This window comes from Labrus mixtus, chromosome 20 (genome assembly GCF_963584025.1).
Source record: "Labrus mixtus chromosome 20, fLabMix1.1, whole genome shotgun sequence".
NCBI classification, from domain to species: Eukaryota; Metazoa; Chordata; class Actinopteri; order Labriformes; family Labridae; genus Labrus; species Labrus mixtus.
In genome coordinates, this window is record NC_083631.1 from 10,687,517 (window position 1) to 10,712,831 (window position 25,315).

A 25,315-nucleotide genomic window follows, 5' to 3' on the forward strand; every position below is an offset into this window, starting at 1 on the left:
GAGGTCTTTCACAAAGGGCCCAGAGATCACCATCGGCTTTCAATCAATCAATCAACCAACCCACCCACCCACCCATCCATCCATCCATCCATCCATCAATCAATCAGTCTTTATCTGAATAACACAAATTCATAACAAATGTTATAGGACCCTTTACAAGAGGCAGACAGACTCACGTTGAACAGCCATCTGCCGAAACTGTGTTGGGCTTGGAAAGTGGGATAGAGGGAGATGCAGGGAGAAGGAGGGGGTGGATAAGGACAAACAGATGACAAACAACAACAATGAACAGGATAGATTTATGGCTAAAATGCCAGGGATAATCGCAAAAGTATGTGTAGTCTTAGCAGTAACTGCTAAGTCTGATAATAGACTGATCAGTCTAATACGTCTGAACATGAACAGCTGTAACGATGATGAAACATCGTTACACTAATAACTAATAACGTTTATTATAGAGGTTGAAGTTGAGCAGCTCTATTGGATTTCATATTTATATTAGTTCTAATATACTGTACGTAAGGCTGATGTTAATAGTTGCCACAGTTGGAGACAGGAGGAGGGGTCCATAGCAGCTGGCTGTCCCCACTAACCATCTGGAACCTTCGAGACAAGGGTTTGATCTTGATTACAGTAGCTGTAAGACGGACCTGGTGCTCAAGCACGACCATGAGCCCACAGAGAACCTCAGTTAGGGAGGCTGGCGCCAAAAGAGTCTTAAGGACAAGGAGGCAGTTTGCAATGACCAGGGCAAGGAAATGGGCAAGAGTTTGGGCGACGAAAAGCAAGAAAGCTGTCTTCTCTTCCCCTCTCTATCTCAAACAACCAGTTATACATTTAAAATAAGAATTTAAAATGCAAAACCTCTGTTAGCAATGAAGTAGAGATAGGGTAAGATTGCACTGAGGAAGAGGAAGACTGGGGTGGCTCACTGGAAAAGTAAATTATCTCCCAACCTTCCAGTTCAAGGTTGGTTCAATCCCCAGCTCCTACAGCCACATGACGAGGTGTCCATGGGCAACACACTGAACCCCAAATTGCTCCCTTTGCTGCGTCAGCAGAGTGTTAATGTGTGTGAACAGATCAGTTATTACTGATGGACACTTTAGCTTCTGCAATCCGTGAATGGGTAAGTGTGACCCGCTGTCTAAAAAGGGTTTTGAGTAGTCTGAAGGCTAGCATTTTCTGCATTGCCCAAATATCAACCCGTCGTTAAATAAATGCTCCTGATGACGAAGCAGAAGTAAAGGCCCAATCTTATAGTCTGCGATGAGACTAAACATGTTTTCACAAATGTTTGTCCGAGACAGTTATTCAGTGAATGAAGTTGCTTTGCAAAGCTCTTTAACTCATTATTGGAGTCCCTGTGAAACGTTATATTAAAAAAAGTTTCATAAATCACGTAGGTCGTATGTACATTATGTTAATAATTAAAAAAAAGGTCAGGTCACAGGCAACATTTATTCTTGTAGGATCTCCCTCTCATTTTCTGTCTTCCTCTCTGACTCCCTCTCTCTTCCTCCTTCTCTGACTCATCCTGTCTCTCTAGCTCTCCCTGGTGATATATGTAAAACCAATAAAACGTTTATATAATGTAATTTGGGTAAAACTTACGAGTGAATGATGACTACAATGATGGGTCTAATGAAAAAGAGTAGCTCTGTGCAGCTAGAATAATGAAGAAATTAACATGAAGTAGTTCCCTTTTTTGGACAATAAAAAGCTACATTTAGAATAGTAACTATGAACATGAACAACTTTGTTTATCGTACAAGTGTATGCCCTGTGCACAGCCCCTTATTTTGTTATTTGTGGACTGAACTTTGAGCAAGTGCTTTTTAAGCCAGTACTTGCACAACACTGCTACGTCACAAAACTTGCCTTAAAAAAACGACAAAAAAAAGTCCAATCATACACCGTGGACGACAATCACAGCCAACTTAACATGTTGTCAGTTATCTAGTTTATGAGAAGCATTGAACAGTTTTTAGTTCGCACTAGAATTGAGATGTCGTCAACATGTATTGGCACTAATATGCCAAACCACACACATTTGTAAAACATAAAAATGTATTTTCACATGTTTGGACCTGAAGTTTCAGTATTCTGAAAAAATGCACCATATATACAATACAATTAACAACACTATACAACTGCCCACATACAGCGTTAAAATCATGTGAAAAGAATTTGCCTCATAAAAACAAAGGGCTTTGTTCCGGTTAACTGTTTAAGAGAATAAGAACAGGAAGGAAAGAGCTGTTTACCTTATTTCGAGCACAAATGTCAGCATTAACACACATATTCAACTGACCAAAAAGTAATATCTGTACCTTGGTATATGTGGAGAGGCGTGTGTGGGTGGGTGAGAGTGTGTGTGTGTGTCAGAGGATGTTTCACTTCCTGGCGTGTGCGGGAAACTGTCTGCTGGTTAGATCTTCGGCTTGATTTTTGAACTCATTTAAAACAGATGATCAGAATTTAAAGTGTTTATATAACCGTGTAGTACTCTGCACAGGGCAGTATTGTAGTGCTGTCAACAAGATGCTGTGAATGGAAAGCAGTTTCTGCAAAGGTTGTCTCTCCAGATTTCAGACTGGCATCTATTAATGTCTGTCCATGTGAGGGCAGCAAAACATCTTATTACATCTTACTCACAAGCCTAGAAATCTGTTTTATTTTACAAATTAGCAAAAGCATACACAGAGAAAGAACATTGCAGTCTTGTTTTTTTACACAAACGAATCTAACTGCAATTTTTACTCTCCTTTAAACTGTCATTGTTTTCACAAACTGGTGAAAAAATAAGGCTCCCTTTAACTAAATTATACATAATATATGACTTTGTCTTTCTGCTGAGTACATAGTGTACAGTAGTCCTGAACAGATCACAGTTGATCCATTAGCCTTGATCCCCCCCCACGGTTTCAGGCTGTATGGGATTTTACAGATAGGTGGTGTAAAACAAGTGTACTGCTGCTAAATGCTTGTGCAGAGTACTCGTAATATACATCAAAATGAGTACAATCAGAGAGGTGAAGAGTGTCTGTACAACAACTGTAAAGCCAGTTCAGAGAGAGGAAGAGAGGGATTGAATACCTCTATTACAGTATTGCTCTAAGCACAATTGTTCACTCCTGGCCAAAACAACGCATCTCCAAATATATCTCCTGCCACCTGGGAACACTCTGTCCAGCTTCATATGCAAATAAACACAGCGCCACCATTCTACTTTAATAGCAGTCAAAGTGCTCGGTTCAATGCGTGATCTGGTGAATAGGTGCAGTTTTATGACAACTGAAAGACGTTCAATGCAGATTAGTCATGGAAGGTAAAAGCCGGTCACAAGAAAAGCATGTCACAACACACAAACCTCCATGAAGTCAAACATGTGTTTTTAAGAATGCAAAAATACTCACTTCCACACTAAGATGTCCATTAAAGATGAGTCAGGCTCTTAACCTTTGCTCAAGGTGGTATTTGAAGTTTACAGTTTCCTAAATGATGTGAAGTTAAGCAAAGTAGCATGTGGTCCTGGGACCCAAAACATAAATTAACCACACACACACACACACACACACACACACACACACACACACACACACACACACACACACACACACACACCCACACACCCACACACACACACACACACACACACACACACACACACACACACACACACACACACACACACACACACACACACACACACACACACACACACACACACACACACACACACACACACACACACACACACACACACACACACACACACACACACACACACACACACACACACACACACACACACACACACACACACACACACACACACACACACACACACACACACACACACACCACAGTGTATTACACAAAGCCTGACTAACAGACAGACTTACATGCGAGCACATGCACATCACATCTGATTATTTCAAGTCCCACACCTGCAAACATTTATATATTTACTTATTCACATATTCACGCATGTGCTCTGTGTAAGTAGTGCACAAAATTGGACTTACATAGGTGCATGTCTTTTTTTCTCCAATCACTTCAGGTGCTGTTATCTATATCAAGAGGATGTTTTGATCCAGTGCACGTCAGGGTCAATGGTGTAGAAGTTCTAAGCATGGATGTCATGCAGTTCAGCAGGGTTTGCACCCACCAAATCCACCTGGATCATACTTTTCTCAAGCATTCCAGTTACCAGTAATAGTACAGTGTGTAGACTGCCCCCATAGTAAGGATTACTGAAGTGTCTGCCGAGTGGACTTAGGAAAACAACAAAGGGTTCAATCGTAGTATTTACAGAAACATTAATGTATCTCTAAAGGACGAGTTTTTAGTTACCAACCTGTTCATGACGGCTCACAGAGCTCGCTGTTAACGTTACTGGTAATATATCAGGGTGTGAAATATGTCCAAAGCCAGGATAACTGAAGTATCTACTGAGTGGATGTTGCTTATAGAGTAATAATACTCACTCTGCTGTACAAATGTTGTATTGCTTAACATCATGTTTCATTTTTTCTGTGCCGCCTTCCCACAGTGTACTACTCAGTGAATTGTTACATTCTTAAGCTGCATCATAAATACTTTATTTATTCCTGGGGAGGGAAATTCAGGCATTGAAGTCGCTCCTTTACAGAATATAGGCATGAAGAATTCAATGAATTGTGTTGGTTGTTTACAGAACAGTTTCTTTTCCTGTAAATTAACTGTTTGCATGTGTACGAAAGGCCAAAACACACAGAAAAGCCTCAATTTTGCGTGTGGACTAGGCCTTTTTGGTATCAACATCTTTGAACAGTCTAGCAAGACTGAAGCTGAAGGAGGAACATGTGGAGAAATGGATGAACTGGTTGTAACATTATCTTGAGCCAAACTTTTCCTAGGGGTCTACCAGGAACCCCTGGAGTCCATTGCCACAGGTGTCTAGTTCCTGAACAGCAGGACATCCTCTCTCAAATAGGCCGTACAAGAACGAGCATCACCTCCACATTTTGTTGATTTTTGTTTTGACATTTTTGATGGATCCAAGCAAAAAGGTAAAGAATACTCTCAGACAAAAAAACAAAAAACATATACTTGTTATAGATTTTGTGTAAATAAAAAAGTGAGCTAAAATATTGCTGTTGTCAAATTTCAGAGAGACATTTCTGATAATGATAACCTGTAAGGGAGATCTTTTAGAATGTCTTGTTAGGGATAAGTGTCCAACGCGCACAATTTGTCTCAATTACGGTTCATCATCAAAACACTGAAGCAACTACAATATATCAAGAACTCTGCTGCTCGTCTTCTCTCACACTCCTGCAACCGTGACCACATCACCCCTGTCCTTCATAACCTCCACTGGCTCCCCATCCCCCAGTGTATCCACTTCAAACTTCTCATCTTCACCTATAAAGCCCTCCATAAACTGGCTCCCCCTACCTATCTGAGCTCCTCCACCGGCACACTCCCACCCGCACTCTCAGGTTTGCTGACGCAACCTCCTGTCCCCCCCCTGCAGGACCAACAATCGGTCATGGGGGGACAGGGCCTTCTCCATTGCTGCTCCCACCGTCTGGAACTCACTCCCAAAAAGCGTTAGAGACTCCCCCTCACTCACTACCGTCAAGAAATCCCTAAAAACTCATCGCTTCAACATTGCCTACAACCACTAACAAACTCTATTCTCATCCTCCTTCTTTTATATTATTTCTTTGTTGTTTTGTTTTGTTGTAATTCTTTGTGAAGCGTCTTTGAGTACCTAGAAAAGCGCCATAAAATTCTAATGCATTATTATTATTATTATTGTTTTTCCATAGGGGTGCCTCAAGGGTCAGTTCTCGGTACTCTTCTCCATATACACCACCAGTAATCTGTTCTCATGGCTTCTCATACAACTTCTATGCTGACGATACCCAGCTGATGTCACCATGTTTACCACTTGAAGGAAATACTTACAAAAACGGCTTCTCCTTACCTAAACTCTCTCATCCAGGTCTACACTGCCTCCCACCCACGACGCTCTGACAATTAAAGGCATCTGATCCGTCAATACAACAGGGCCTTAAGTCTCTAACGAGACTCTTCTCCTCTATCAATCCCTGTTGGTGGAATGAACTACCAAACTCCATTCAATCTGCAGTGTCCCTTAGCACCTTTAAAACAAATCTAAAACCCTTTTATCAACACCTACTCACTGAATGATATTGATCACAATGATTATTTTGAAGAAGACGATGACAATGTTTAAGATGGTTTTGATGCTGATTGGAACTCTCAAGAACAGCTTGATTTACTTAAAAACAAAAACTGCTCCGCCCCTGTGCACTGTCTGTCAGCACCTGTGTCCAATCAGGCGTGTGAATGCGTATATACGGGATTTGTTACTTCTGATGGTCTCACTACATAGCAACCACTGCCATCAGTGTGTGAATGGGTTTGAATGGGTAGGTGTGACATGTGGTGTAAAAGTGCTTTGAGTAGTCTAGACTAGTAAAGTGCTATACAAGCTCAAGTCCATTTACCATTAACCATAGAAACGTGACAAAAAGGTCACAACATTAACTGAAAACACAATAAATATTGCAGTCACATCTCACCCAAAAATTTCAAAGTGCAAAAAAAGAATAATGTTCTCCAAATGACATGTCAGATTTGTCTGGGAATTCATCGACTACAATGACGTCTGCCTTTTTCAGTTCATATAACACCATTTAAAAAAACATCTGTAGTCAGTATTTGAACACTGTGAATAGTAGTGTGTGTCAGAAAGGAGTATGATTAAATAGCAGATTCCACACTGATTTTAATTTTCACCTCTTCCACCAATTTATCTACAACGGACAGCATGCATTCTCTTAAGTACTTGGAGTTAGGGAATGGCACTCACAGGGACGCTGCTGTGGCTCTCTGTTGGACATCTCTGTTCATATGCTGCAGACAAACTCTATATAACGTCCCTCTCCTGCGATCCCTCTGGAAATTTAGTCTGGATAAGTCTGGGTTTTTTTCAAAGTGATGCGGAATGTTATATTCTTTTATATTCTTTATTGTAGATCCTGATGTTTTTTGCTTTGGATTAAAGGTTCTACTATATCAAATTACTGTTCAAATGTCTGCATGGTCTGCTACCTTCTCCGTTTGATGAATTTGTAACAAGACGTCAGGATTCAAGTCGAGTCATCACACACGCTTTAGTAAGCGATAACTGTTGCATTCCAATGGCCAAAAACTCATTTGGACAATTATCCTTCTCTGTTGTTGGAGCTAATCACTGGAATGGTCTACCCACTGAAATGAAAATGCAACACAGTTTGAATGTTTTTAACAAAGGTATTAAATCATGGCTGAAGGAGAAACAACATTGTTCCCACACCTAAACGTACATGAGATCACTGTGTGTTGTATGTTTTTGCTGCCTTCTCTTTGTAACTGTATTTTATCCCTGTTGCATTCAGAACTGCACTGTATTTATAACTGAACTGTTTTCATTTTCTTCTCGTTTTTATTTGTCTTTATTTCTATCTGTTAATTTCTAAAAGCATCCTGTGGACAGGTGTTGCAAATTAGCATTTTGCTGTAACACCTCTGTTAATACCTCCGATGGCGAAACAGAAGTTGGATCACTTTGTCCCCTCATTACACCTCTGTGACATTCATATTATAGGCAAGACTTCACAGTGACATACATATGGCACCTTGAACTAGCAGTCTGAATAGGGCTAATATAAAAACTCTGAATGGCCAGCGTGAGATAATCTTATCTCTTGCAGGAAACACATTGAAGGGCCTTGATCCAAACAACTGGACAGGAAATATATCTAACATTAGCTGATGGGAAGGACACCCCAGCGAGCTGAAACAACAACAGCAGGGAGGTTGTTCCATCATGTAAGGATTCAATTGGTTGTTTCTTTTCATCTATAAGTACAATTATCGCAATTATCACAGTATAGCAGTTGTTTACCTGATTCAAGCTTGTTACAGTTTATGACCATCAGTGTTTCTCACAACATGACCGTGCATCTGTGGCAGGAACAGTTGAAAGTATAAATACTTAAAACCCTTAGACCCTTAAAACACAAGCATTAGCAGGAGAAAAACAGGAGAAGTCATGCAATAATATAAAATAACGTGTTCCTGTATCTCTGTTTCTCTCATGTGATCCACAATAGACCTTATGTTCACAGTGGAACAAGACTCCCCAGAAAGCATGGCTGAATTATCATCATGAAAATTATCATTACATCCCATGTGAAGGCTGTGAGAACGCTGCATCAACAAGCAGCAAGGAACGATGTAAGAAAATTGACAAGATCCACATTTATAACCTTTATGTTTAACAATTAGGTGAATATTCATGAAAAAAGCCCTGAGTTAACAAAATGTGCTAGCTACCATCCGCTATCGTTACTAAATGCAGACGTTCAATTATTTTCTAGGTAGGTACTCTCGGCCCGTCTGGAGACCTACATGCCTAAATTGATTCATCCATTTCAAAGTGGATTTGTCAAAAGGCGTCTTTCAGCTGTGTATCACACATTCTTGAGGCTTTCGATAATCTGTCATCGTCTGCTATAGTATCTGATACAGAGAAAGCTTTAGACCGCCCTGAATGGCCTTTTCTATGGTGTGTGTTGAAACACATGGGTCTGGGTGCAAATTCTATTAACATGGTCAAAACAATTTATGAAAACCCGATGCATAGTCATCAAGGCGATCCAATCTCATCTTTGTTATATATTTTTTATCTCTTGAGTCTTAGCAATAGGGTATCTCAGAAAATCACACCAATCAAAATTAGATCTACCCAACATTATATATCCCTTTTTGCTGATGATGTCCTTCTCTTGTATTCTGATATGAAAACCCTCTTCCACATATACTTGAACAGTTTGGTTTTGTCTCTAGTTACAAAATTAAATGGACTAAGTCTTCAATATTATTTTTAAACGTTATAAGTAAAAATGAATGCACACGTTCTAATATCCCAGTAGTTTCCCATTTTAAATACTTAAGAATAAATATATTTGTGTGTCTAAAGAAAGATGACATAACTCACCAATTTTCTCTCATGCCGAATTTCAATAATTAAAATGAACGTCCTATCTAGACTAAATGTTTGTAGTTACGTGTAACTCTTAGCACCCCCTCCAAGATACAGGGACAAAATACAAAGCATTATTACCACATTTTTATGGAAGGGTAGATGCCCTAAAACTGACTAACTTGCAAAAAAAAGAGGCAATTTGGGGGACTTTTGTTACCATACTTTAAGTTAGACCGTGCCATTGGCCCAATAATAAATTGGGTTAACTGCAATTTTTCTAATCAATGTATAAACATTCAAAGGGACCAAACATTTCTGGAACACACTAATACTATACATGGAGACAATGTCATATTATGACTTTGTTTTTAAATAACAGGCATAGTCTATTTGTTTGTTGGAAGTTTTTCTCTAAATGGTTGCAGCAAAGCTGTTAGCATGAGATTAATAGAAAGCACCTTCTACATCGTCCTGCCCCTTACCTTATTACCTCTACTTACCCGAATACAAAATGAACTTTCTCCTACTGAGTTGATAAAAGCAAAGGAAGACGAGTGCTTAAACATCTACCGGGGAGGTATTTATTGTTTAAATAACTATCATTAAAGCTTGAATCTGAAAGAGAGAGGGATTGGGTCAGGGAGTTTCGACAAGCCAGGACATGACTGCTAAGGATATATAGAAGTAGGTAGGAGGAAACAGAAAACGAACAAATCAAATCACAGAGAAGAATTACTATTAAAGTAGATAAAAGTTAATATCTATAAAAATGGTTCTGTTAGGACTGTTTTGACACCACATATTTTGGTAGCTGTTGTACAGTGGTTCCATTTAGATAAATCTTTAGTTTACATGATATGTAGAAAGAATGAGAGAAAGAAAGGAATGCAGAATTGATGTAGTGTGTAAAGCAGAAGGACAGATAAGAGGTCTTTCAAGGCAGAGGAAATATGTGGAAGGTATAACCATGAAGAAATCTACGGGGATGAGGGTAGGTGGGGTGGGTGTTCACTATTCAGTACGTTTTAGGAGTAAAATAATACAAAGAGGTCCCCTCATTGTAAAGAAGCAATAATTAAAACCCATAAAAAACACTTAATATAATGTAATAGAATGTGGCCATCTGAAGCTTTGGGTAAGGGTGGGTCCAGTCCATCCAAACATGGGTCTTGCCCGCTCAAACAAAAGTTGAGGTAGAAGAAAAGTTTGGTCGGCCAATTTAGAATGACATTTAAAAATGCTGTTAAGGTTTCCAACGTCTGATAGGTGGGCAGCCTACATTCAGCACATAAATTTGCTGATATGAAACGATATGAAACAGACGAGCAGGAAGAACGCATTAGATTCATGTTCTGCATGTTTTTTTTCATAAAACTGCAGGTTTCAGGTTTCTTGTTATACAGAGTAGATTCAGTATGCTGCATTTAATTTCAGACACACGCCTTGAAAGCAAACTGCAAACGGAAAATAAAAGTTTCTACAAATGCATTAAGTATGCTGAAAAGACACTCTTCCACGGTGAAAAGTATCAAATCATTAGCATTACAGTGCATCTTTTTGTTAAAACGTAATGGGCCATCCACCCTAATAGGTCTCCCAGCCTCCACTTTGTCACACACATTACGTAAGGGCAAACATTCAGCGCACAGAGACACAACCTGTGACAGAGGTTTGAGCCATGCACAGACAACCTCCCTTTCAAAGATAAATAAAACTTTATAAAGAAATTCGTACAATAACTGAGCAGCTTCTGCGCCCCAACCATGATTGTTGCACCGCTGATGGTGCACGTGCCATGGTGTAGGCTGAAGCAGTGCCAGGTGCGGAGAAAGTACATAAAAAAATGTGGTTTCTCCTTATTTGTTGCCTCCGCCTCTTCTTTTCTTTTTCCACTAAAAGAACAAGGGCTGACAATGTCAGTGCAATTTTCAACTTTTTATCAGACATTATTCTTGATTAGTAAGCTACCTTTATCATGAGTGGTGCACAGCAGGGGTGTGAAAATTGTCTTCTTGTATCTTAACAACGGACTACTGCCACCTGCTGGCATGGAGAGTTATTTCCTCTCACGCATGCACTTGACTACTCAGCTGTAGTCTTTGCAGTCCGTCTAGTTCAACTTTTTGGCCAAGACAAAAGGCATCAGAGGCTGCCTTCGTCGCCACTAGTTCTTTGCCTTCTGCTTCTGGTGTGTCAGGGCCTTAAGGCTTTTGCAGGAAACAAGCTATGTACCATAAAAAAATCCCAACTAACTCCATTGTTTATCTCATCGTTTTATCACATAAGTATTGGACTAATTCCCTGATGACATTTGAGAAGACAAGTGGAAATTCCCCACAGGCGTCTCCTTTTCAAAATTCCCACTTCATATTCTGACATCAGATGAGGCTAAATAAAGGACTAGGACAAGGCAGAACATATAGGTTCCTGTTACAGATAGAGATTTACAAATAACTAAAATGGATGAAAGAAAGGTATATAGTTTTTCTGAAGTTACCATGCATGCATTTAGTATCTTGGGGACTCATCAATTCAAATTTATCGAAGCATGTTAAGAATCACTTAGCTGCCAGAAGAAGCAAAAGCCAGCTGACCTGGGAGATAGCTTAGAAATATAAGATACATTTTTGTAATGTAGAAAAATGTCAGACCATTTACACAACTTGATTATGTTTAGTTTTCGGAGGATCAAAATGAAACAACTAACCAATTAAAACAAAACACTGCAGAAGGATACCAGGATTTTATATGAAGCAGGCTTGTACTTTCTATAAAAATGTCCCTGTCTGAGAAGTTTAATTTTTCAAATTTTTGTTCAAAGCGAATATTTTTGAACCAATACCCTTTGCACTACTTAAGTTAAATTTAAGTTAAATTACAAGTAGCAGCCATATGCTGCTACTTGTAATTTTAATTTTAATTTTATAATAAACAATTAAACACCTGCTTTTTTCTCTTTATCCCCTTATGTCCCAATCTCACACTATCTTGTTTAGTGAGAGAAATGAGCTTCAGCTGGCAACCACTCGTCCACCTATGCCCCGAGTCTGTCCATTCTTGATGAACATTTATTTTTTTGCTTTTCTAAATTCAGAGCACACAATGCCTACTTCCCTGACTCGCCTAATTTCTCCCGTTCTGTTTCTGAGACGCCCGCTGATTCCTCCATGTGTTCCTCCAAGCATTTGATTGGCTGAGTAGTATCATGTGTGACAATCTCTATTGTAAAGGCAAAAATAGCTGTGCTGTTTAAACTAGACCTAAAATAGAACTATTTGTATTTACTTTCCGATCGGCAACAAGTTCCTTTTTCCACTGTTAAATTAAAGTTATAATCTAAGATTTAAAATGTCTTTACAATTAAAAGCAAATTAAAAACAAGAAGTAAAGTACCCTTAGCTTAAAACAGTACAGAAATACAAAATAAAAGAAATAAAACATACAATTAATAATTTGACTCACAAAAATTAACTATTTAAATTCAGCGATAATTGCTACTAAAAAAAATAATCTTTTTACAACCCTACTTTGAGTAGATATAGCATAAACACACACACACAAACACACACTCATACTGACTATAAATCCAGACATCCAAGTAGCCCCAAACACACTCTCACTGACACAGGTGACAACTAACTAAATCACTAACAACTGAGGGCTTTAAGTAGCCCATGTTTGGCACAGTCAAATAAACATTCAATAACTTTTTTTTTTAATTATTGAAAAACACTGCAAATACAACTTTCTATACAATATTTCAAAAGTCTTACCTTCCTGGCCCTTCTTCTCCCATTTACATGCAAGTACAGGAGTAATCTCAGCAGGACATCCAAATGTAGATGACAACCCTTCGTTGCTTTGGACTGTAGGAGGCTGGGTCTCAACTGCTTTAGTGTCATTTGTAGTATTCTGAGAGAAGGAAGCAATCCTCTGTAAGATTGAGCCAACACTATCTCTGGTACACCCTACACAATCTTCTAAAGACTCAATGGCTTTGGGACTGGAGGGGCTGGATGAGATGTGAGGGCTAGGCAGGTTTGAAACCATCTGGATAACGTCGAGCTCTGAAAGAATCTCCAGCTGGGGGCTCTGAACTGTAGAAAGGGGCGCAAGTGAGCAACTCATCTCATGGGAAGGTATGGAGCCTTGCGAGAGAGTAGGAGAACATGGGTAAAAAGGCTCAAATGAATGGTGGACAGAAAGGGGTGGGCTGTCAGAGGAGCTGTCCAGGCTGCTCAGAGATGCTGAACAGCTAGCTGAGGTGGAGTTTGGGCTGGTGGGGTGTTGGGGGCCTCCTATGCTGCTCAGAGTAGGCTTCGGGAGGGTGGGGCTCATGTATCCTCCTTCAACTTTGGTGGGAGAAGAAGTTGAGGAGCTGGTTACAAAGCTGTCCAGATCCAAGGGAAACTTGTTAAGACGTGTAACCTTAGACGCAGGCGGCTTTAGCATCTGGTGCCCTTGCCGACTGATGTTTTTGGCTCCTTGCTCTCCAAAGATAGTGGCATTATGAAGACAACCATTCCAGCTTGCATTTGAATTGGCATACCTTAACCCTGGAGACATCATAGTGCCACCTCCACCCCTCTGCATATTAAACATTCCTCCACCGCCATCACAAGTTTGAAGCTCGAGGCTGGGCATTGAGCCGTGGTTCACACCCCAGGGCTCTGGAACATCCAGCAGAACCCCTGGCACTGAGTCCATCTCAGAGTGGAACACATTACCATGGGAGGAGAACTTCTTCAGGTTGGGGTTGCGTCTCAAGTTGAGACCTTCCTCCAGGTGTTGCTGTGGAAGCTGTGGATGGGTGTGCTGGTACTCCCCCCGAGATGGAGTACTAGGATATGATCCAAGCTTAGAAGGTGGGAAGGCATTCCCACCGCCACCAGTGTACTCCAGGCTGGATGTGGAGCTGTGAAGGCTGTCATTGTCACTACCTGCTCCAGAGAACAATAAGTTACCATTTGGGTTTAACCTACTCTGGAAGGATGCAGCTCTGGCCACAGAGGAGCCATTGTTGTGGATGGCTGGCTTAAACATGGTCCCTCGGTTAAAGGATAGGCTGCTGCCTACAGTACGCGACTTAAACACTTGACTAGGTTTAGGACTCAGGCTGTTATTGGAGCGTTTTGCTGTAGACCCCAGGCTGTTGTTGCCAGTGCAATTTAATGAAGAAGATGGGCCTCCTCCTCCATGCTCCTTATTGACCTTGTCGTGGTTGTGAAACAAATGGCTGGACGAAGGAGAAACTGGGGTGGAGACAGGACAAGCAGTAGAAAAGGATGGTATAGCGTCCACATCTTCAACATCAAAGGATCTCTTCAGTGCTGTAGGGGAGAGAGAACAAAGAGTTGTAAATAAAATGTCTCTTTTAACCACAAGGTAGTGGATTTGTTTAGTCAGATATACAAGTGATGAACATCTGTAATGTTCCATTGTTAATCCATTATGACATTCATATGCTCCCTGACTAACTAATATTCTTCTTCTGAACATTTGGCAGAATGTGGCCTCTCCCATCCCCAGAGATTTCGGTTTCAGGTTTTGTTTCATTCTGGTCTTAACAAAGAGAGTCATCAAATATACATGGGAACGGGTCATCAGTTATTTCGCTGGGATTGCTAACAATTTGCCCAATTGTGCTGATGTTTCTTGTATGAAATTCAAAAAGTTTAGTTAATATAGTTATATAGTTGTTGCTACTTAAAACAATAAAGACCAGAGCCAATAGAGCTACATACTGTCTCTACAGCGAGATGGACATTAATGTGTCCACAACTCCAGGCTGTGGACAAGTGTGTGCTCCAAAAAGGGTGATCCATCTTGTCGCTTTTCAATTCGACCATTTACACATAACAATTGATTTAACATCACAACTGATGACAATAATCCATTAAACAAAAAGAAAATTTGATTGGAAAATAAATATAATTGTATGGTTTGCCATTGCTCACTTGAGCAATATACATTACTTTCAAACAGAGTAAACATACCAGTGTTAACACTTCAACTCAAGAATTGTAACAACATATACTGCATTTTTATTATTTGACAAGGGTTGAGATTGAATCTCTGGGGTGAATAATCTAAGCCATTTGCCTATGCATGAAAACAATGTCCCTTCTTCTGTTGCGCGCACGCACACACACACACACACACACACACACACACACACACACACACACACACACACACACACACACACACACACACACACACACACACACACACACACACACACACACACACACACACACACACACACACACACACACACACACACACACACACACACACACACACACACACACACACACACACACACACACACACACACACACACACACACACACACACACACACACACACACACACACACACACACACACACACACACACACACACACACACACACACACACACGGCTAGCTGCCAAGCCATTCTTCCCTAATGGTTCAGAATTTGGCAAGACATCACAGTTGGAAGCCCTTTGCTCAGACATGTCTGAGGTTGTCAGGCCCTTGAGGCACACTGGATCAGTTCTAATGAACCAATGAGAGAGCAGAGACAAAACCATTACTGCAGGGAAAGTATCAGGACGCTGGTTTGAGGACTTGTTTCAAATCTTTATAGTTCAGCTAATTTGTTTTGTTGATCTAATTACATGTCAAAACTGGTATGTTTTTAATCGTTCACCAAGTGCAGTGGTTTGTTTGGCCTAGAGATAAATGGGCTTTATGGATATTTCCAAATTGAACATGTGACTTAATTGAGTACGCAAAGATTCTATGTTGTTAATTTGAAGAAAACAGTGACCTTAACCACTCCAAAACTTAATATCCAAAGTAGTCTGAAGAGCTGTGTCTATAGGTGTGGGAAGGCTTTATGGACACAATTAATCTACAATCACAATAAAACGAAACAAAGACAATAATGCCTTAAGACTTTTTGTAGGATGTTAATCGTAATTTCAAACTCTCAGTGTCACACAGTTACTTCGTATTTGAAAAAATCTCTACATTTCAAGAGGTTTTTAACATCAGTATTGATTCCATATTGACAGATTGATACACCCCAACTGGACTGAAGGACTAAGCATGTCATGTTTAAAAAATATATCTATACAATTAAAAAACGAAATAATAATTAAACAGTTGTATGATGTGATGACGCACACTAATGACATTTGCAGATGCACCTAGTATTAATCAAGTCTTAGAGACTCTTTTTCAAATCAAATTTGAACCCTTCTTTTAAGAAAGGTTTACCTCAAATATTGGAAACTTTAATAAGAGAACCTACACATAATTTCCCTAACATTTATTTGTTACTATATCACTGTGCTGTTCTAACTTTCTCTAAAACACTGGAAGCACTAGCAGTGAAACTTTGAATCTATTGTACCCTAATAGACCCTTGTCTCCGTCTGATGTATTTCAGTCATCAGTTGAAGTGAGTTGATGGGCAGACATCTGTGTGTGTGTGTGTGTGTGTGTGTGTGTGTGTGTGTGTCTGTGGGTCCCCAGGCCCTGTGTTATTTTCAGAGTTACAACATTGGAAATGACTGCAAGGAATGTGTCTTCCAGATGTGCTTAAGTGGAAGTTCTTTTAAGGTGTTTATTTGTGTGTGTGACTGTGGCTGAGGGAGAATTAGAGTGTCTGCACTGTTTTGTGCCTGAAAAGACTGTGTTAACACGTGTGTTCACGCGCATGTCAATAGACATGCTCTCAAGTCTGTCAGAGAGTTTCACCTGTATGGAATGTGCAGACAAGGCTGGGGGGTTGAATGTGGACATGCCCAGACTCAGAATCCCCTCGCCGAGTGTCCACATAACTACATCCCACCATTCAGGAGCTAACTTGGTGCATTAAGAAAGATGCACTGGTTAAACATCCTGTCAGAATACACATCAATGGAAAAGCTCTCAGCCTCACTCCAAGAACAAACGTATTACTTTGAAGCAACTTGGACTCCTCTACTTTGGGGCATTACGTTTACGAACACCTCCACCTGTGAGCCAATGCTCTCAACTCAACTAGTGAATCAACTACAAAACACTTCTCACTACCATCATAACAATAATCACCATAACTATTAACACTACTACTTTGTGGCTGCTAATTTGATAAAACTATCTCCCCTAATGTTTTTTTGTCTTGTTTTGTTCACACACACACACACACACACACACGCACACACGCACACACGCACACAGCAATGACATCCTCTCAGAGAAATTGTTATCCTTGTACTGTTTTCCTTTTTCATGGCTTTTTGTAAAAGACTGCTTCAACTGCATCTCCTCCCCTTCCAAGCATTGACTAACTTTAGAACAAGAACACACATTAACCCTTCTCAGACTTGTTTGTCATTTCGAACAAACATCGACTGCACATGTAACAGAGCTGAGACAGGGTTGCACGACTGTCACAGCAATTATTTCCCTAGTGTTTGACAATTACCTGATACCAGAAATCCTTATCTTTGTAAGTAGGGCAGGTTCATACTTGCAGCCTAAGCAAACTCTGCCGAGACCCTCCCAACCCAAACACACAAATACACACACACACACACACACACACACAGACACACAGACACACACACACACACACACACACAGAAGGGTAGATAACCCATAGCTGTACGGTTGCAACAGGCCCCAAAGGGTCGGGCCAGTTTTGAGCATAAATGTAGTAATGATTTTTTTTTTTTTAAATACATAACGCATATATGCCTATTTACTAACCTAACAAATCAGTCCAAAATAAATTAATTATGAAGGAATTATGACACACCTGCGGCTGTTCCTGACAGTGCAGACTATACGTGATTGGTTAAGTGGCCTTTGCAAAAAGTCATTTAGTCTTACATCACTAAACATTATAGTTCATACACAATGACTGTGAGAATTCAGTCAGTTATTAATAACTTCAGTCTTCTATCTTCAGTAATACTGTGACATCTGACTGTGTTTGTTAACATTGTGCTTACTGTTTTAAAAAAATAACAAAGCAGTCCTGTGTAAATGGGGTTACTAAGAATTACTATAATGTTTTTTTAGCTGTCAAGGCCTGTGTCCTTTTTGGAGGCAATGAGGGACAGCTTAAAATCAGTTATGGTGATGAGGACGAGGAGCAGGAGGAAAACAGAGCAGTAACCGGCAAAAAAACAACAACAACAACAAAGCTGGCAGGTACAGGTCCAATGTGCAGGACTGGGTAGTCAATCATATTATGCAGTACCACTGGTATGGCAAGCCGTTCAGGAAATTAATATACTGAATGAAACTTTTAATATATTGAACTAAGTCTGAATATATTGAATGGAAGTCCGTAGTGTTATTTCAGCTTCCATCTCAGTAAGAGACTAAAAAAATCTCTAAAGATGGATGCACAAAGTGCGCTCAGCAATGTTTTGTTGAGCATTACTACTCATAAGCAGTAAAAGTGTTCCAATAATTGAACTATGATCTTCAAGGTGAAGCTTTCTACATTCCAAATTATGATTTTGAGTACGACCAGCAACTTTTCAAAAAAGTTTTGATGTTCAAGAAAGTATTGGTATATTTCAGCTGATGTCATTTTGCAAAACCAGCATATTCAGCAGGGTGTCTTTTGGATGACAACAATGAAACTGGTGGATTTGGAGAATTGAAATCAGCTTCAATTCCATATATTCAGACTTCGTTCAATATTTTCAAAGTTTCATTCCATATATTCAAAGTTTCATTCAATATATTCAAAGTTTCATTCCATAAATTCAAAGTTTCATTCCATATATTCAGACTTCGTTCAATATATTCAAAGTTTCATTCAATATATTCAAAGTTTCATTCCATATATTCAAAGTTTCATTCAATATATTCAAAGTTTCATTCCATATATTCAAAGTTTCATTCAATATATTCAAAGTTTCATTCCATAAATTCAAAGTTTCATTCCATATATTCAGACTTCGTTCAATATATTCAAAGTTTCATTCAATATATTAATTTCCTTAACGGCTTGCCATACTCTGGTCTTGAGTATTTAAACTTGATGGCTGCAGACCTCCATCATCTGCAGAACCCAGCAGTTGCAGACAGCCCCAGTGACAGTGACTGCTGACAATCCTGGAGCTCAGTAAATGTGAGTAAAAAAAGAGAATGAGTAACTATCCTAATGAGTCCTAAAGATTCCATTCAAAGGCATTGACAATTCAGCTGGTGAATGAGAGCTTTGGGGGAAGCAGCTGTCTGAGTAAACCTAGATTACATTAAAGACATGTTTACTCTTTTATCATGTGCTACATGCACAAAACGGCAAACAGAGCAGAGGAAGGGGAAAGGGGCTTTTCTGGAACTACACAAATCAGTTTTTCAACAAGCCTTGATTTTTACAAGCTCTCACATCAAGTCGACATGCTCTTGCACACTTTTATCTTCACAAAAAACACTGCCACTGGAGACTACAGAACCTGAGAAACAGGCTGGTACTGCTGTATCTGTGTGTGTGTAAATGGTAAATTGCAAATGGACTTGAGTTTATGTAGCGCTTTTCTAGTCTTCTGACTACTCAAAGCGCTTTTACACTGCAGGTCACACCTACACATTCATACACTGATGGCAGTGGTTGCGATGTAGTGAGACCATCAGAAGTAACAAATCCCATTCATACGCCACCGCCGACGAAGCAGATGGAGCAATTCGGGGTCAAGTGTCTTGCCCAAGGACACAGCGGACATGTTGCCGCAGGAGCTGGGCATCGAACCCTTGACCTTCGACCTTTCGGTTGAGAGACGACGACTCTACCAACCCGTGTGTGTGTGTGTTTCAGTTCATCTACGTATGTGTGGGCCTATGTGTTTGTGTGAAAGGGAAGTGTGAGAACACAGCAAAGAATTCAAGCTAATTACGTTGAAAATCAGGAGAGAAAGAAGTGTTCCACTGGCAAATGTTATAGCCACCTGAACAGCTCTAGAAAGGCCCTGACACACCAAGGAGATCGTTGGCCGTCGGTCCCAGTTGGACCGTCGGTGAGCGGTCGTCGACCTAGTTTTTGCGATATGACGCTATCTGTCACCCTCCGTCGGCCTTTTTTTTGGCTGATTCGACATGTTGAATCGACGTCAGCGGTCGGTGAGAGGAATCTCTCCGATTGGCTGTTCGGAGGTTTCATTTATCTCCAGGTCTCGATACAGGTTCGGGAAAGCCCCCTGAGCATGCTGCTGTAGTATCCATACGCCACAGGCCGCCTTCGTCGCCATCAGTTCTTTGCCGTCTGCTTGGTGTGTCAGGGCCTTAACTTTGTATTCATGGCCAAACTCTGATGTGTGCTTTGCAACAGAATAACCCAACTAGTGACTGGCTGATGTTTTTCAGGCTGTTGTGCTTCACTGGGTTAATGCAGGTTGGAATGTCAGAGGGAAACCTTTGAGAGGTTCCTTTGGATAGAGTACCACTTGTCATGTCCAAAAACAACATGCTTTGTGTGTATGTGTGTGTGGTCACTGGGTCAATAAGTCATGGGACCCTCTCTGATCTTTGTAGGGTTTCCGCCCTGCTGCAGAGTGGTACCAGGATATGACAGGACTGGGAGGGGCAGTTCTTGGCCTCCCTGACCTCCTCTAATCTCCCTTGTCAACTAAAGCCCCTAATCTTGTCTGTCCCTCCAATCAGTTGCACACCCTCTACTTTGTCTTCTGATTCACAGAGAAGAGACTTGAGCCTGACCTCACCTTGACTAGATTGTCAAGGTGTTACAGAACAGAAGTTAATGCTGTAGTGTAAATCACAAGATTTTTTAAAACTTACTTTTAACTTCTAATTGATGATGAGCTTCTCCAATGTCCCAGAGCGACATTAATCTTAAAATGACAAAATTCTTTGTCAAATTATCAGTGCAATACTGTATCCATGCATATATCTGGTATCATCTTGCATGAAGCTTGAGCACAGGCTTCTTGGATGCTCTGTTAGTTCTATAAATTGCACAGCGAGACATAATATTTTTCCAATATCTGCGCGAAAATGCCCAAAAGGTGTTAACTTAAGGGGTCAACTTTAGGGGTTAAGTTGAGTAACGGAATTAGTTGTGTTGACATCAACTAGACAGGGAGAAGCAAACACTTGTCAATCAAAACAACCACGCCCCTAAGTATGGGTAACTTAAACACTGAATGTCATTTTAACATTTAAAAATCCCCCTCCTGTACACTTTTCATGCAAAGAATCAAAATGATCTTTGTACCAATCTGTTAGCATGTTACAGTAAATTATGAAGTAAAATTGGCCATTTTTATATGTAGCCTAAAGGGAATACTTTTAAGGAAGCCTCAAGGAGTCTTTTAAATTGGCAATGCTGTAGTGGCTTTATTTATCAGCCCCAGAGGGTACTATTAGGGTCACAGCTTTTAAAGTGCTGCAAAGCATGCTGGAATTTCACTTGCGTGCTGTAACATAACCCCCTACAGCATCTTGCTACTCCTGCCACCCCCATGTGATAGGATCACCTTTTGGAAATTTGAAGTAACCACAATCTGATGCTTTTACAATTATCCTAGCAAACATTATATGCAGTGCAGACAAAAGATGTGAATGCCCTCTCTTATCTAAAAGTATAGCAGACTTACCTCCGATAATGAGCTAGGTATGGAAGACGCATTACAGCAAATCATTTACCATTTGTGTTAGGTTGCATCAAGATGTGACGCACAATAGAAACAGAGTTGAGTAAAGAAATGCAGACGCAAATGAATGCACAGTTAATATAAAGGGATAGTTTTTTAAAGTGGGGTTGTATGAGGTACTTGTCAATAGTACGCGTATTAGCCACAGGAGATGAAGGTCAGCGTGGCCCCTTTATTGCCAAATTGTTCAGAGTGCAGGCACAGAAGTAATAGGCTATAAATACCTGCATTTTTCTTCATCAACATTATTAGTCTATGTTATGAATTTTATGAATATGAACTGAAATGACAAATTGTCTAAATATTGCTGAAAACAGTATACAGTGGGGAGATCAGCTACTTGACTACACACAGATCGCTACTCAGGGCTAAGGCTGCTTATATATGCCCAGGTATAGGCTAAGGGCCAGATACACTAGAATGGATTGCACCCGCTAATAGAGATCAACAATGACTTCCGCCTTTTCGGCAGCTCTGGTTCTGGAAGCAAATTTCCCCACTCGAATCCTCCATTGAATCCTTATATAAGAGATTGAAGCCCAGGAAGTGCAGTAGCCCAGTCTGTAAGGACTTGGGCTGGGAACCGGAGATTGGCCTGGTAGCTGGAGAGGTGCCAGCCCACTTCCCGAGCACTGCCGAGCTGCTCTTGAGCAAGGCACCAAACCCCAAAAACTGCTCTGGAGCGCTCGCTGTGGGCAGCCCCCTCACATGCATGCGTGTATTTCGGGCCTATGTGTGTGTAGCATGTTCATTAAACAGAGTGTAAAACTGAATTTCCCCTTGTGGGATTAATAAAGTATAAATGATTATTATCAAGACCACCAGTCTGGAACCAAGACAACCAGCTACCCCAATACTGGGGACACAGCTGGGGTTGGACTTGCGCTCATGTAACTTTTCTACAAATGTACACATGGAACACACACATAGGCCCTTTATGAAAAACTGTAACATAAATAAATATGAGGCGCACTGAGGCACAGCAGCATAACTGAATGGTTGAATGGATGAGTTAGGATCCAATGTTAGTCATCATCCTTAAATTCAAAGATGAGGCTGTAGTAAACTTTGTTCACTTGCTGATGAATCACTGGTTTATATTCTGTATTACTTGCTTATTGGACACTCGAGAATATCACAACTATTTGTGGGAATGGTCATTGGGGATACTGGCAGTTATGTAAAGGCCTAAAATATACATTTTGTATGTGAAAGGGTCTAATATGGCAAATGGCTGAGTGAGTGTGCAAGAGGAGGAGCTTCTTTTCCGTCGCTATGTACTTTAGGCCCCGTGCAGGGCTCCGGCAGGATTTCCTGAGGTGAAGCAAGCGTGGGAGGGGGTAGTGTTGAGTGTATCCTTGACTTCTTGTATCACCAAAACAGCTGAACAATGCTGAAAGCAGTAAAATGATGTCTAGAGACAGAGGAAACAGAAGGTCACCTCCTCTTAGTCATTTGCCCCATCAAAACTCCATGTGATTTATTTCAGAAAGTAAGTGATAATTAACCAAGGAGAAAGAGCTCTGCTGCACGTGTCTGTGTGTGTGACAATCACAGTGGGAGTGCAAACCCACCTTCAAAAGTGTAATGATTTGTTAAATAGTGATAGGGATAAAACAAATGACTTGAGAACAGGTTTCTGTTAGTCAAAGGTGAAGTTGCTTTCTGATGATAGCAATGTACCACATTTGGTATTTGCCGTGTAAAACTAGTGACTGTGCCAGTCTAAAACTAGTGATGTTGTTTCACCCTGAATGGCACCAGGAGTTAGATGAAGCCCAAACTGTCTTTGAAAGGACTGAGCTCACATACTCAGTCACTCAATCTCTCACTCAATCTCACACACACACACACACACACAGGAGCCACAGTTTGCAAACAAAAGGCTTTTCATGTCTTTGCTTGAACTGTGTTATTAGTGCAGCTCTTTTTCCTGTTTTTACACCTGACCTCAGTAATAATTGTGTAGGTCTTACTCAAAGGCATACAAATCCAAGTTAAAGTTTTTATAACCATTTTATTTTAATATATTAATATATATAATATTTCATTTTAATGAACTGAGGAGACACAGAAGGAAAGGGTAACAAAACATTAGTAACCAGAAACTTGAACCAATTCCACATATGTGCTCCTGAAAAATTGAATAAAATATAAAAACAGGCTGCCCCTAACTCGCTTGTTCAGAGGCACCTCACATCCAGAGGCGATCCCAGTTGAGTAGGGGGTGAGCAGGAAACATTCCTGGTAAAGTGTTGTTTATGGGGTAAGGAACATGCAAACATTTAATTATGTTGTCTCTAAATGTAAAGCTCGTCTGAGGAACTTTTGATTTGTGTTGATCTTGGCGCCCCCTGTTGACTAAGGCAGTGCACATTTGATCTCTGCTGTACTGTGTCATAAGTGTTTTCTGACAAAAAAAAAACAAAAAACCTAATCCATTGTCTTTTCACAACAGGAGGACTCTTTGACTCTTACTGAATCTGGCCTTCAGAAAAAGTTAAAAGTTAAAAGTTTCTTCAGGTCTAAATCAACCCCTTTGTCTGATTCCTACCCTGCAGCAGCATTTACAGGCATTTAAATAACTTAATGAAATAAAAAGTCTTCTGAAGAAATCTCTTTTTACTTTTGTAGCTCAAGCAGTCATTCAATGTGTTTCAGAGCTTTAATGTCCATTGATAATATGTAGTAGCTCTCCAACAACAAATATTATTGAATGCCATGTTCCTATTAGTTTTTATTATTTTCTTTTTTTTTTTAGTGTTTTGCACACTTAACAAAAAAATATTGAAGAAAAAAGAAAATCAACTTCACAACAAAGTGCCAGTTAATGCTCCAGTAGCCTGTGGCCACGAAGCGGACACGAGTTATCCTTATGGACATGATAGGATAGATTTGAAATCCAATACTTGATTTAGGATAGCCTACGTGCCAACAAAGCAGAGACCAGTGATGGAATTAAAGATAACAGCCTACATACCTTCAAAATCTGATAAAATCCCTTCGAGGTGGTCATTCACGGAAAGTTCCGACATGCTGTCTCTGTGCTCAGCGTCCGCTCCGAGCCAGACGAGACCTAGACTACTTTACTCTACAAAGAACGACCCTGTTGAGGAATAACTGCAGTCGATGCTGTGTTCCTACTGCTGTGTTCCTACTGCTGTGTTCCTACTGCTGTGTTCCTACTGCTGTACGCCTGGCTGACCTGATAAACGATTACTGTCCGGTCGCTGCTATGCGTCTCCTCAATGTCCCAACGAAGTCGAGTGTGGGGGAGTTGGCGTGTAGGTAACCCAGCCCCCCCTGGTCGCTCGCACACAAGACCCGGGGGGGGGACAGGGGGGGGGGGGGGACAGGTGGCGGAGGAGGGATGACTGGGGGCGGGGACGAAAGCAACACCTGGAAAAAAAAAAAAAAAACCTAGCTGAAATGTTCTCCTCTTCGCTTTCTCTCCTGGCTGTCTTTTTTCTCTGTCCAAAGTATTCATATTGACAGAGAATGCAACCAGAACAAAAAAAAGTGTAGTGCGAATCAGCCCACCATACAGCCCCTTACCAACCCTGAACAAAACTGAAGTTTCAGAATCAGAAATA

At 40.5% G+C, this 25,315-nt stretch overlaps 1 protein-coding gene across 3 annotated transcripts in view; it reads right to left on the reverse strand.

Annotated features, from left to right (window-relative positions):
• Positions 1–24,877, reverse strand: part of septin12 (septin 12) — a 50,341-nt gene extending 25,464 nt beyond the window's left edge. Inside the window, exons 1-2 of one of the 3 annotated variants that reach the window (XM_061065225.1) lie at positions 24,703–24,877; positions 12,826–14,382 (exon numbers count right to left, since the gene is read on the reverse strand). In XM_061065225.1, coding sequence (XP_060921208.1) covers positions 12,826–14,382; positions 24,703–24,757 — 1,612 coding nt within the window. In that variant the 5' untranslated portion in view covers positions 24,758–24,877. Of the gene's footprint in view, positions 1–176; positions 226–2,267; positions 2,347–12,825; positions 14,383–24,702 lie in introns of those variants that run through there. The other 2 variants (XM_061065228.1, XM_061065226.1) reach the window with 2 other exon arrangements.
• Positions 24,878–25,315: the final 438 nt, after the last annotated feature.